General features: G+C 38.1%; 1 protein-coding gene across 1 annotated transcript in view; it reads right to left on the reverse strand.

The window, feature by feature from the left end:
- Positions 1-14,266, reverse strand: part of EIF2 (eukaryotic translation initiation factor 2) — a 28,999-nt gene extending 14,733 nt beyond the window's left edge. Inside the window, exon 1 of the mRNA XM_089384172.1 lies at positions 13,953-14,266. Within this exon, the coding sequence (XP_089240298.1) occupies positions 13,953-14,171 (219 nt within the window). The 5' untranslated portion in view covers positions 14,172-14,266. The remainder of the gene's footprint in view (positions 1-13,952) is intronic.
- Between the last annotated feature and the right edge of the window lie 204 nt (positions 14,267-14,470).

Genomic DNA, 14,470 nt, shown 5'->3' on the forward strand with positions numbered 1-14,470 from the left:
AGCATTGGAGTCCAAGACTCCCAAAGAAATGTTCACTGGTAAGAAACTTGATGTCTCCCATTTTAGAATTTTTGGAAGTCCCATATATTTTCATGTGCCGAAAGAGAAAAGAAGCAAAATGGGTGCATCAGGGAAGAAAGGAATATTTGTGGTGTATAGAAAAAATTCTAAGGGCTATAGAATTTATGTAGCTGGTCAAAGGGAAGTTGATCATGATGTCACCTTTGACGAAGATATGGCCCTCATCAAGATCAACAACCTTCCTATCCCAAGGAAGGACAAAGAAGCTGACACCGGAAAACAGGATAAAAAAGAAGACGAAACGATGCCTGATATTGATGAAACTATGGATCATATTGATCCTCCTCCTCATGAGCCCTCCTCCTCCAAAAGGAGACCCTCATGACTTAGGGAGACTCTCGAAGATGTCGAGAGACAATGCACCAAGGGGGACTTTCCGTGAGAGTAAGAAGCCAAATAAGTATCAAGGATACTTGACCATCATGACCACTATCATTCAAAATGAGCCTTCATCATTTGAAGAAGTCGTGAAGCAAGTATGGAAGGATGCTATGAATGAAGAATACGAGTCTATTATGAAGAATGATGTCTGGGATGTGGTTCCTAGACCCCAGGACAAATCGGTTGTCACCTTTAAGTGGCTCTACAAAATCAAACATGGAGCTGATGGAAATACTAAAAAGTTCAAGGCTCGTTTTGTTGCTCGAGGCTTCTCTCAAAAGGAAGGTGTAGATTACGATGAGATATTTGCACCTGTTGCCCGATACACCACCATCCGCTCGATCATAGCCCTTGCTGCCTCGCAAGGATGGAACCTACATCAAATGGATGTCAAGACCGCTTTCTTACATGGTTCAATTAAAGAGGAAGTCTATGTGGAACACCCTAAGGGGTTTGAGGTTCATGACCAAGAATCTCATGTATGCAGGTTGAAGAAAGATCTCTATGGCTTGAAGCAAGCACCCTGAGCTTAGATGAGAGGATTAATAGCTATCTGATGAAGCTGAGATTCACTAGAAGTAAAGTCGATCTAAACCTCTACTTTAAGGTTGAAGATGATAAACCTCTCACACTGGTACTTTATGTGGACAACCTCTTTCTGACAAGTGCAGACCCTCTCATTCACAAATGTAAGAGGGAGTTGGCTTTTAAAATTGAAAAGAAGGACCTAGGACTAATGCACTACTTCCTAGGGTTGGAGTTCTAGCAAAAGCCAGGAGATATTTTCCTATCTCAAGGAAAGTATGTCGTGAAGATATTCGAAAGATTTGGGATGGTGAACTGCAAGCCTGTGACTACCACGATGGAACTTAACTTCAAGAAGTTATGTGGTAGTGTTGCCGAACCTGAATTGGGAAATGCTTCTGAGTATCGTCAACTCATAGAGCGCTGATATTCTTAGTGAACTCTAGTCCGGACATGTTTCGCAGTGAATACGTTGAGCCAATATATGGTTGCGCCTCACCATATACATTGGATTGGTGCCTAGAACCTTTTGAGATATCTTCGGGGCACAACCACTCATGGATTGAGATACATTGTCGGAGATGTGAGGCTACATGGTTATTCTGATGCTGATTGGGCCGACAGTGTGGTGGATCGCAAGAGCACTTTTGGGTGTTGTTTCTCTTTGAGTTCTGCTTCAATATCCTGGATGAGCAAGAAGCAGAAGTCAGTTGCCTTGAGCACTGCCGAGGCCGAATACATAGCTACAAGTATGGCCTCTTGTGAAGTTATCTGGTTATGGAAGCTCTTCAGTGAGTTGTTTGGACAAGTGTTGGATACAACCGTGATCCTCTGCGACAACTAGAGTGGGATCTGATTATCAGAGAATCTTGTATTTCATGATCACTCCAAGCACATAGATATCAGGTACCACTTTATCTGGGATATGGTACAACGAGGAGCAATAAGGCCCCATCACATTGGGACTAATGAGCAGGTCACCGATATTCTAACAAAGCCCCTAGGGAAGGTCAAGTTCTTAGCATTCCAAGAACGACCTGGAGTCGTGGAGAGACCCTCTTATGAAGGTCCTGTATGATATGGACATTAAGCTCTGGGAGCTCCGGGGGGGCTTGGGGTACTTCTTGGAGCAATGAGCAACCATAGGGTGAGTAGTTCAGCCTTCCCCTAGTGGTTTGTTGTGTATAGGGTGAGTGGTTCAGCCTTCCCCTATGATACCCCATGGTGACATGTAGGCAGGATGAGAAGTTCATCCTTCTCCGGCTACGACATCCTACCCATGCAGTCTGGGACTCATAGGAAGTACCTCTCATCTGGCCAATGAGTAGGGAAATGAGGATAGGGACCATAGTATTACCGATGGACGCATCATGTACTACCGTACTCCCTATGCTAGGATGACCGATATTGATCTGGGATCAATTGGAACTGACTTTGGGTCAGTAAGAGTGGTATGACACACTCTCTTTTGATTGGAATTGACTTCGAGTCAGTAAGAGTGGTATGAGACACTCTCTTTTATCTGGGACTGACTTCGGGTTAGTAGAGAATGGTATGCTACATTCTCAATCACTTCTTCTTCATAGTTCAGCGGAGCAAAGCAGAGTAGTGCATTGATGGCAGAGAGAGTACTGACTGGCAAATTGATTAGCATATGGAGTTCTCCCTACTTGAGAAGGAGTGTTAAAATTGGCAACTAGGGCCAAACTCCACATGAGTCATCTTATTTATGACAACTGATATTTTTCTTGGATTCCTCTCTCCGAGAGGTGTAGGATTGATCTAAAGATCATCTGATTCCAACATGTAAAAATGAAGATATGAATTTATTTGTATTATTGACAAATTGTCAAAGTTGGCCAGCAAACAGAATAGGCATTTTTACCCATCAGTTCATCCTCAAGTTGCATATAAAAAGAGACCTCAAGGCATTATTTCATCATCTCATCTTCACTCACCTCTCTCTCCTCACATGATTGGGTACGCAGACTAGGGCAGCCATCTCTCACATGTGTGAAGGAAGGAGTTGACTATGTCGACCGAGCTGCAGGGAGACTGTTTGGCTTCATTTACTACTTGTGTTGACCTATTTTGACTGTGGATTGGGTGAGGCAACTTCTCCTTGGGCTGGCCACAAATCTGGGCACTGAAACTGAGGTCAACTGACCTCTGGTTTGACTAGCGTTGACTACCCTAGTTGCTGGCTGCAATTTACTTTAGTTGACCAAACTTTGCCTGAATTTTTCGGACTATTTGGGTTTGATTTTGGAGGCTGAAGTTGACTATGTTTGACCGAGCTGCCTAGAGGAAGGATTCTGCCTTGTTTGACCAATGTTGACTTTTCTGGTTAGGGCTTTTTTGCTATTGTCATAAATTATCAGATTTGTAAATTTGTACTATCTCTCCTACTGAACTATCGAAGAATATAAGAAGAATTGATCAAGAGTTTCCCCACATTGGGGTTTGTCCCTAGCTAGTGCCACATCTTGTGTCTTGTCTGGGCTTGTCTTCTACTGTTTATGTTTATGTTCTATCTGCATTTTACTATCATGTTGATGTGATTGCTAAACTGGATATTGATATTGGGCTAATAAAGAAATTGAAGTAAATTGCTCTTAAGCATAGAACATACCAAAATTAACAAGCATGTTAAGCTTTCTCTACCATATATTATAAGGCTTGGATTAGGTCGTTTGATCAAAATTGGGCAATGGTGACTAGTGTCCCTAGAGAATTTAAGTAGTGGCAAACGCTAGACAAGAGTAGAGGAATCTAGATTCTAGATGGTTGATGCTCAAATAATTAATCATTGATGTACAATGGATGCCATATCTATCTTGATTTATGTAAAATTATGCTTGTTTTCATATCTTCTACAACTAATTTTGTATTTTGGATGTTTTCTAAATATAAACGCATGCATATACATATATATATAATAGACGCTTCACTACCAAAAAACGTCCACACTTTGTCTCTGTTTCGTGCAACATTAGTTCCATCTAGCAATGTCAAGTAGGAAAGAGCTAGTCCTCTTTCTCAAAAGTAATAACTATAAAATTATCACCAAGTACCTATTGGAGAATGTCTTTTATAATGTCTCATAAGCTATCATATCAACTTATATCAGTGCATCTCAAAAATATCAACTAGCACTGTCACATAGCAAGGCCTTGACTAACAGCTCTATCTCTCCACAAGATTAGAGCACAATGTTAGGGAGACCAACGATTCATAGACATCTTCATCATTGTCTCTTAAGGAGACCAACGATTCATAGACATCTTCATCATTGTCTCTTAAGGCACATACCCCATTCGAATGTTCACAAGGTATGTCCTTTTAGGACCATTCCTGTCTTGGAATAACACATCCTTACAAAATTTCCTCTTCGACTACTCTTGCCTATTGGATGCCCTACCACATCCTCAAAGATTATCAGAATCAATCTCAAATGCTTACCCAATCCTCTATTATTTCTTCATAACATGAAGACAAGAATGTTGTTTTTATCTCTCCCTCCCAAATAGGGAGGATCTACTCATTCCTATAAAAGGAATATTTTCAAGCTCCCTTTAACAAGGGACTTGCCCAAGCTCCCTCTCAACTAGCAACTTGTTTCCAAAAACAGCGATCTGTTGCTTGGTGGAGATCATGGTACTATCAGTTGCTTGTAGGGCTCCTCTTTTTGCATCATGTCATGAACTTCATCTTCTTCATCATGGAGCCTTCTTCATCATCACTTCTTTGTAGGGCATCAGCCATCATTACTTTCTTTTCAACAAAACATAGTGTTGAACCAATAGTCATGTCATCCTTCTCTTCATTGGAAAGTGATATTCTAGTCCACATTTGATTTTCCTTCCTACTACCTCTTCCAAGTCATGTTTCTTTAACCCTCTTTCGGTAGCCTTGTAACACCCCAACCATATGCTTTCAAAAATCAAAATGAACAATATATTATATTATATTAAAATTTAAAACTTAAAAAATAAAATAAAAACAATAACAAAAATAAAAAAACTTAAAGTATATTAAAACTTAAGACTTAGTATTTATTAATATTATTTAGTACTTTTTGAGAAATTTACTAGTATTGCATTGCTCAGTGCTTTCTAAGTTTACTTTTAGTTTAGTATTCTATGGTGGGGGACGTGCCCCGGGGTGGGGGACGTGCCCCGACGCTCCACCACGCTCTGGGGACAGGGAAACTCCTGGGGAAACGTTTCCTCCACGTCCCCTTTTTGGGGAAACTCCGAGGGGGGATGTTTTTCTGGCAACCAAAAACGACTCCTTTGCAAGGGGGGCGGGGGGGCATCGAGGGGACTCATATGCATCCCCCATTTTTTTGCCTAATAATTTTTATAAAACGTTAAAAATTTTAAAAAATACAAATTTAAATATATGAAAAAATTAAAACACAAGGAATAACAAAAAAAAATGAAACTATATTAAAACTTGATTTTTTTAATAAATAAATAAATTATATTATATTAAAATTTAAAACTTATAAAATAAAATAAAAACAATAACAAAAATAAAAAACTTAAAGTATATTAAAACTTAAGACTTAGTATTTATTAATATTATTTAGTACTTTTTGAAAAATTTACTAGTTAATGCTTTCTAAGTTTACTTTTAGTTTAGTATTCTATGGCTATTTTAGAATTCAACATAATGTCAATGTCATTGTGTTTGACAAGGTCTTGGAGGGTCTTTATGACACTTTTGACTTTACAAGATGCAACATGCCCAAAGGGGTCTTACATGTATGACAATGACTCTTTTGACTTCTTAATCCTATGAAAAACCTAGGAGCACTCAATGGGTGCTTGACCTACAAATAAATTTATCTTGAGCATGAAACCAGAGTTCCACAAGGACACGTCCCCCAGGGTGGGGGACGTGCCCCGGTGCTCCACCACGCTCTGGGGACAGGGAAACACCTAGGGAAACATTTCCTCCACGTCCCCTTTTTAGGGAAACTCCGAGGGGGGATGTTTTTCTGGCAACCAAAAACGACTCCTTTGGAAGGGGGCAAGGGGGCGTCGGGGGGACTCATATGCATCCCCCCATTTTTTGGCCTACTAATTTTTATAAAACATTAAAAAATTTAAAAAATACAAATTTAAATATATGAAAAAATTAAAACACAAGGAATAACAAAAAAAAAAAATGAAGACTATGAAAATACTGCTTTCAGATGCAGGCTTTGCAGACAAACAGGACACCTGCAAAGCACATGCCCAGAAACCAAGAAAGCAAACAGTAAAAGAAAGCAGAAAGGGAAGCAGAGGAAAGGATGGCTATTCTCCCCCCCTATCTCAGAGGATGAAGAATCAGAAGCAGAAGAGGACGATACCCCCACAGAGAATGCTGAGGCACCCCAAGCAATGGGAACTCAGAAGGAAAATACATCAGAAAACAAGATTCCACAGTTCTACCCAAATCAGGCAGAGAAGACAAACGAGGATCAGAGCATGGGAGGGATTAAACGAACTCATCAATCAGATACTTCAGATTCAGACAAGGAATTAGGTCCGCAGAGAGCAGAAACACAGTTAGTCATAGCTTCGATCGAGCCTACTCAAGGAGAGTGGCGCAAGGTCGAAAAGAAAAAGGGAAGGAAAACGTGAAGATCAGAAATTCAGTTTACCTTCCTCTTTTTTCCCTTTCTTTCTCTTCTTCTTCTTTTTCATTTTTTCATTTCTTGCACGCTAGTCGTGTATCGTTACGAAGGGTGCGAAAGCACTTGTGCCCAATGGGCAGCTTAAGGAAATGCTCAATGCATCTGCAATTGTAATTTTTCATTTTTTAATAAAAGGTTACAGATTTTTCCACTAGAAAAAAACAAAAAAAAAAATGAAACTATATTAAAACTTGATTTTTTGTAATAAATAAATAAATTATATTATATTAAAATAAAATAAAAACAATAACAAAAATAAAAAACTTAAAGTATATTAAAACTTAAGACTTAGTATTTATTAATATTATTTAGTACTTTTTGAGAAATTTACTAGTATTGCATTGCTCAGTGCTTTCTATGTTTACTTTTAGTTTAGTATTCTATGGCTATTTTAGAATTCAACATAATGTCAATGTCATTGTCATATGATGAATTTATTTTTTATCGTTTTAGAAAATTTATGTTTACTTTTAGTTTAGTATTCTATGGCTATTTTAGAATTCAACATAATGTCAATGTCATTGTCATATGATGAATTTATTTTTTATCGTTTTAGAAAATTTAGTGAGCATTGCATAATTTCAATTGTCAAATGATGAGTTTATTAAATTAATGTAGATGTACCTTGCATCATGCCAAATGATGAATTTAATAGGAACATTGCATAATGAATGATGGATTCAATTTAGTAATTTACTTTTAGATTTACAATAAAGAAATGTCAAATGATAATTCATAAATGATAATAGTCAAATAAGTAATGATGATCATATTTAGTCTTTAGATGTACATTTCATAATTATTAAGATTTTCTATTTAGTTATTGACGTATTTTTGGGATTTTTTTATTTTATTTTTATATATTAAAGAATTATAGTTTTATAATTTTTATGACTATGATGTCCCCCTGTTTCCCTAAAAATTACCTAAATTTTGGGATTTCTTATATAAGTCCCCCTTGTGCGTATCATCGCTCCCACGTTTCCCCGTCCCGGAAACTCGATGGAACATTGAATGAAACCCATGCATCAAGAATGACAATAATAAATTTCTTTTCTCTTTAATATCAAATATATAAAATCATGATTGCAATAGACATTATGAAGACCGAACCTAGTTACACATTTCAACATAACGAAATTGCTGACTGCCATCTCGTTCTATCGTCAAACTAATGAAGACTCCACTTAACTGAAGCTCCTCTAGGAATGAACTCATGATTATTATTCTCATAACTGGAAATCAACTCACCACAACTGAAGTCTATCTCCTGAGGACAGATCGAGGTCTTCACTGGCTAAGGCATAAGCCAGAAGACCTTGCACGCTATATTTTCAACACAATAATTTACTGCAAGTACTAAATAAAAACACTACTGCAATATTCACTAATTAAAATTCACAGGAACTAAGAAAACCACACACATAAAATAAACACCAATGTTTTTGGACAAATGTTCCTTGAAAAATCCCAATGCGGGGAAAACCAGTTCTGCAAATGAGGATTTTTATTATTCTTCAATAAATATGTGATGGATAAATAATACAACCGCTTATCATAAATTGGCAAAGCTCTGACAATTTATTTTTTCTCCAACTACTAACACATCAAAAATCCTTGGAAGGAACTCAGCCCTGTTGCACAAGTTTACAACCTCCACACATGTGGCCTCTCACGAAGGAAATATGGCCTCACGGCCCCTAGCAAACTCGACCTCCTCCGACAAACAACTCGGCCTGACCTCTCGACCTTCCCTAGAAGAATTTGACCTCTAGAATGGTCTCTCTCCCACACATGCGAACACTGTAAACTCAACCCCCCAGAAAACCCCTACGCACTATAAGAAAATTTCGACCTCTAACAATAAAATCACACTGACAATCTCTCCTCCTCCAGACCTAAGAAACTGGAAGAGAATTGATGAAGAAATTCTCCAAAAATGCTTCTCGCTCAATCATTGTTGAACCCTTGTCAGTGTCAAACCCCACACTAGCATTGTGCCTCTACTGAATCGAATGGTCTCCAAGATGCCCATCGACTTCCTCTTATAATCTCTCATTGATAATTAAACAACCAAGTTGTAATATCGATCGATGGCTAAGATCATTTTGACTCCATCAAACACTTTTTCTAGAAGTCACTAAAAAAAATCGACTTGTCTCAATTAATATTGATTAATTAACATTTTTCCTTAAGTTAGACTTAAGAAAATAATTATTAATTGCTTAATAATCTAATGAAGACATTTTCCCTTAGAAAAATTAACTGGGCTTGGAGAGAATTAATTTTCTTGTTCTCTTAGCCTCATTGACACCTCCTGAGACTAAAACACCTAAGCAAGCTACAAAATCTAGCAAATCTCTTGGCTTGTATACCCAACAATTGATATTGACTTGGGACAACATCTTATGCTCTCAACGATTTCCTTAAGCCCATTCGAGCACTATTGTACACTTACATAAACAACAAATATGGTTAAAACATCGTGACTTTTCTCTATGCAACCTTACTTGTTTTTCAGATGTATTGTTTGGGATATACATATATATAGTAGTCGACATCATAATGGCTTATTTTAATTTCTCTACAACACATTAGTTATTTTGAATTGGTGACTTTTTTATTGAGAATATATGAGCACCAAGTCTTGGTTCGAAAACAAATTGTAGTTTGAATTTATATCATCTATATTAATGAATAGGGCAAAGCCCTCACACAAAGTGGTCCCATGCTAATAGTTATGTTGGCCCAAGCCCTACTTAGTAATTCTTGCTTGCCATCAATATTTTGAATGGTGTTGTTGCATTGGGATTGTAGAATCAAGAACACAAGGTGTTGTTGCATTGGAATTGTAAAGCGAACAATATAGGGTTGTTCTTACTTTTAGTCCTGTAGCAAGGCAGTTTTGGTCTTAGGATTGGAACTCATAATGGAAACACAACTACACAAAGGTTGGCTTTAGCAAAGCATACACAAAGAAGTAATAAATAGTCCTTTCTATCAACGAGTTGAAGCAGTTAAGGCATAGACTCAACCCACTAGTGAACACAAAGACAATTACATTATTTATCTCTGCAAAGGTTCACGCCGACAAAACATGTGCTCTATAAGCCCCTCACTTATAAACATATTGATATCACAGTAGTTAAATCGTGGCTTTCAAGAAATCGTCATACCTTAAGGAAAAAGCAAACCCATCATGGGAAAATCACTAAAATTAAATGAGGTTATAAGGCCTAAGAGTCACCAATGTGCAAATCCAATAAGAGTAAAAATTTAAGTTACCAGGAAATGGATATTTGTAGGGAAACAATATTCGTATCTAGATACAGATCCACCAAAATTTTGAAAAGTTGAGATCCAAATACATTGGGGAACCACCGTGTACAAAAAAGACAATAATGTTTTTTATTTTAAAAAACATATTCAAAGTTAAAAAATCAAAACCATTCAAGAATAACAACATTAGAACTAAAACCATTAGACAATTTATAAATCTAAAGATCGAAATCATGATGCATCTTTCCTTATACAAAAGGATAACCATAAATACAAAATAGAGTGCCTAATACAGGATCACTCTATGTTGACTTTTCAAGACTTTCTAATCTGATAATTATTTCTAATGATTCTTTAGCCAATTCTTCTTGTGTCAAATTTATCATTAAGCAATTACACATAGAAAATCTCAACAATGAAACAATGATGACAATAGGATCATGAAGAGACAGCAAAACACAAGAGAAAAAAAATATTTACCTTGGGGAAACCCTAACTAAGGAAAAACCTAGCAACCTTTTCTTAGAGAAATTGTACAATTCAACAAGAGATACAATCTGATTCCCAGTTAGAATCAAGGTCAAACTGACCACAAACATACGAAGGACAAACCTAGTCAACTAAAGATAATTTCGGCCTCCTATAACAGCTAGTCAAACATGTCAAATTTCGACCTTTACATCTGCCTCAGAAATTCGATCAACCTACCCATAAAAACCTCAATCAACGTTGGTCAACGCAAGTCAAAATTTGTTTGTCTTGTCTCTCTCTTCCCTTTGCATGTGTGGACAAAAACAGAAGAAATTGAGTGATCTGAATTGCCCTTCGAGTGAGGAAGTTGATTGGCAATATATAGTGGTTTAATGAGCCCGAATAGATGTGTATTTTGGGGTTGGCCAACTTGAACTTTTGTGGGAACAACTTGACTTTTGGAGACAATTTAAAGTCAAAAATTAAATTCAAAATTCTTCTTTTATATTTCTTTTGTGGATCGACTTAGAGTAGCTACGAATATTGACCGTAGCTACCCCGAAAATTCAACACTCCCTCTTAGCTAGGGAGGTATTCTCTTTGACTTCTTCAAATGATCTCTTGTTGAAAAAATTTATCTTTCCCAAGAAAAGGTTGAATGAGCTAGCTATGTTTATGAATCCATCCACCTCATGTTCTATACCAGAACCATGTGGAAAGCATCTCGCATCAGCATCATTCAAAGGAATCTAAATACCCACTATACATATTCCCTTTACAAATGGATCTAGTCACCCACAAGCCAATTACCCATTGGTTAGTTCGGCACCCCCTAACATAAGACTAGTCCTTGTTTTACAATCCACCAAGTCGTCACTTAGAATCGAGCACACCCTGACACATGGTGAAACCATGGGCCTATTTACCATTCCCACATGTCGTCACATGTTATTGAATGGCAAAACACTTTCCAGATGCTATAGGCACTCAGTCAACCTAGTAGCCAAATAACCATTGGCAATATGGTCAGGTAACCGCTGACCGAGGGAGCACTCACGGCCTTGCTACTATTTGGGACCATCTCCCTAGCTGCCTTGCTATTATCTGGGACCATCTCCCTGGCCACATTACATGGCCCCAATCAATATCCATGACTTGTCAATATCCTGACCTAAGGAGAATCTTCATCCCTTGACGCTATAACATCAACACTCCCTTTAACCAAGGGAGGCATTCTCAACCACTCCAGGCTTGTCCCTAAAGTATACAAACTTCATCTGAGGACATAGGCTTTGTGATAATGTTAGCTATCCTGCTCATTTGTAGAAATGCATTGGAGCCTCATTGCTCCCATCTATACCATGTCCCAGTAATTGATCTCAATGTGCTTCAACCAATGTTGCAAACATCAGTATCGAGAATCAAGATTAAATCGGCAAGGGCTCAGCAAACCAAAAAATCGTAAAAATCAGGAGAATATTAGTAAACATCGGCAAAATTAAGATACTATCAAAATATCGGTAAAAATCGACAAACATCAAGTAGGTCAAAAATTTGTTATTTCGTGATAAAATCGGGATGTTCACAACACTAGGTTCGACCTGTCATCACAGTAGTCTCCAGCATCTAATCAAACAATCCAACGAATAGCTTTTGAAGCCACACTGCTTCACAACTCGCTAAACTAGCTGCAATATACTCAACCTCTGCAATCATGAGTAACAGATGTTTGCTTCCTACCCAAAGCAAAATCCAAACTGAATCATCACCCTGTTGTGTTTTTCCTGTCTTCAACACTCTCTGCCCAATCTGAATCTGCATATCCTTACAGTTCTACTTCATTATTTGAGGCATATCTCAATTCACATCCAACAGTACAATGTCGGAAGCATATGTTGTGCCACAACTACCTTTCGATCACCCTGATTGGGTGCTCTTACTAACACTGAAACAGAGCCTGTTGTGGAAATCTTGGTTGCTCCCTCTAAAACTTAGCTTCTTCAAATTGGTAAACATGGGAGTGGCCATGGACTAGTTGTCCATCATCCCAAGGATCGTAATAATATGCTTCCCTTCACCAAGGAATATCTCACCCAACTTCCGCCACACTTCTAGTCCTGAGAAGTAATGTATCCATCCAAGATCTTTCATCTCAATCTCAGATGTCAACTCCCTCTGACATTGAAGAAGGTTTCATGTGATAATCCTATGTTCTAACTGCTCCCTCTATCACAGAAGCAAATTCTCTTACCAATGCCACTAACTTTGTCATGTGATTCCTTCAGCTTCCGTCAGAAATAAGTCATATAAAATCAACAAAGACTCATAAGATATCCATCAATCCAAGAATAACAAGCCCGAGGTTCGCGAAGTGCAGCCAATCATGGGGTATGAGAATCATCGACAGCCTCAAAGAACAAAACTAGCTTGTGCACATGCAACTTTTTCGTCCAGTTTATCAGGTTGCATGGCAGCTGTACTGGATTCTGACATATATGGCTGTTTAGATTACACTATTATTCCAGATTCTAGTATGACATAGCTGCAACTTGCTACAAGATTCTGGCATGATATGTCTGTTCTGGATTCTCCTACAACATTGTTCTTTTTGTTTCAATACAGTATAGCTGTTCCAGATTCTGGCATGACATAGTTGATCCAAATATCAATAAGACATTTCTGTTTCAGGTTCCAGCATGGCAGTTGTTCCAGGTTTCAAAATACTGTTGAAGGAACATAACTATAACAATTGAGCATGGAATCATGGCTATCTGCAAAGAGAAATATGCGACGAGGCACTTGCCGTGTCTCTGAATGAGCCCTCGCTGGTTTTTGTGTCGGTGTCTTTTGCTAAGTCTTAATCTGTTGATCATTATCAAAGTCCTAGTTGCTGAGAATGCTTAACCTTGCAATATCAGGCATGTAAAGACTCGGGAAAAATGTTAGGGACGCAATTTAGTGAACCAGTTTTTCTTTGCACATACTTCAGTCTTGAAATCAATAAAAACCACAATCTAACATTTCCAAAAGAAAACATAGTAGACAGAAGGTATTTAACAGTATGGTATGTAGACACCATCAAAGAGGACAAAAATGATGCCTCGTCTCGGAACCCCTAAAATGCCTGGGTAAGCACAATCATGATTCGGCAATAGAGTGGTAAAGCATATAAACGCTATGTTCACTGTATACTGATTGATCTCGTGAACACCCAATCCCACCCACTACACATTCTACTAAACCCACATCATCCCATTCACACTCACACGAACTACAACAAACCCAGTTCAGCAGCGGCCTGAAAACAGAGTAGATCCACAATCTAACCCATTTGCATAAGATAGTTGCAACACTCAATACGAGCTTCACCAGAGTCACACAAACTCGAAATTTAAAAGAAACCTTGAGAAAAAGTGTGAACAATACTCTAATTGCCGCTATATGTAAATCCTTTTGCGACATAAAAAAACAACATGGACAACATGTATACTCTCCCAAAACAAATAAATGCAGGAAAAGGGGGGACCTGATCAGAGGACTCGTTGTGAGGAACAGAGTAGGAATTGCGAATGTCCACAGTGCCATCTGCAGAGATAGAACCCAGGAGGGTTCCGATGACGCGGTCGGACTGGTCATTACGCCTCACATAGGAATCGCATATATTGAAGAGCACCGTGGGATGCAGCCTCGCCGTCAAGCCTGTTGAAGACGAGGGAATCTGCAGCACCGTTTGCCCATTCGCCATTTCTGGTCGTCTTCCCCCTCTCTTCTTCAGCAAACGTTGGTTTTAGGGTTCCGGAGAATGAGCTGTGAAAACCAAAATTTGAAAGGAGAATGAAAATTGCGGTATGTTATATATACCTACATAAATGCTTTTGAGGATTTTGTTTTGTTATTGTCATGGGTGGCATGTGAGTTGTATGATATCTCCACACACCTAAATGCTCTTCTAACGATTTTGTTATTATCAATGGTGATATGTGAATGAATGATAGATATTTTAATGTTTATTTGATTAAAAAATAGTTTATGGGATTTTAGCTT

Source organism: Pinus tabuliformis, chromosome Q (genome assembly GCF_031772625.1).
Source record: "Pinus tabuliformis cultivar Carrire ecotype Pingquan chromosome Q, CPIR1, whole genome shotgun sequence".
Classification (NCBI taxonomy): Eukaryota; Viridiplantae; Streptophyta; class Pinopsida; order Pinales; family Pinaceae; genus Pinus; species Pinus tabuliformis.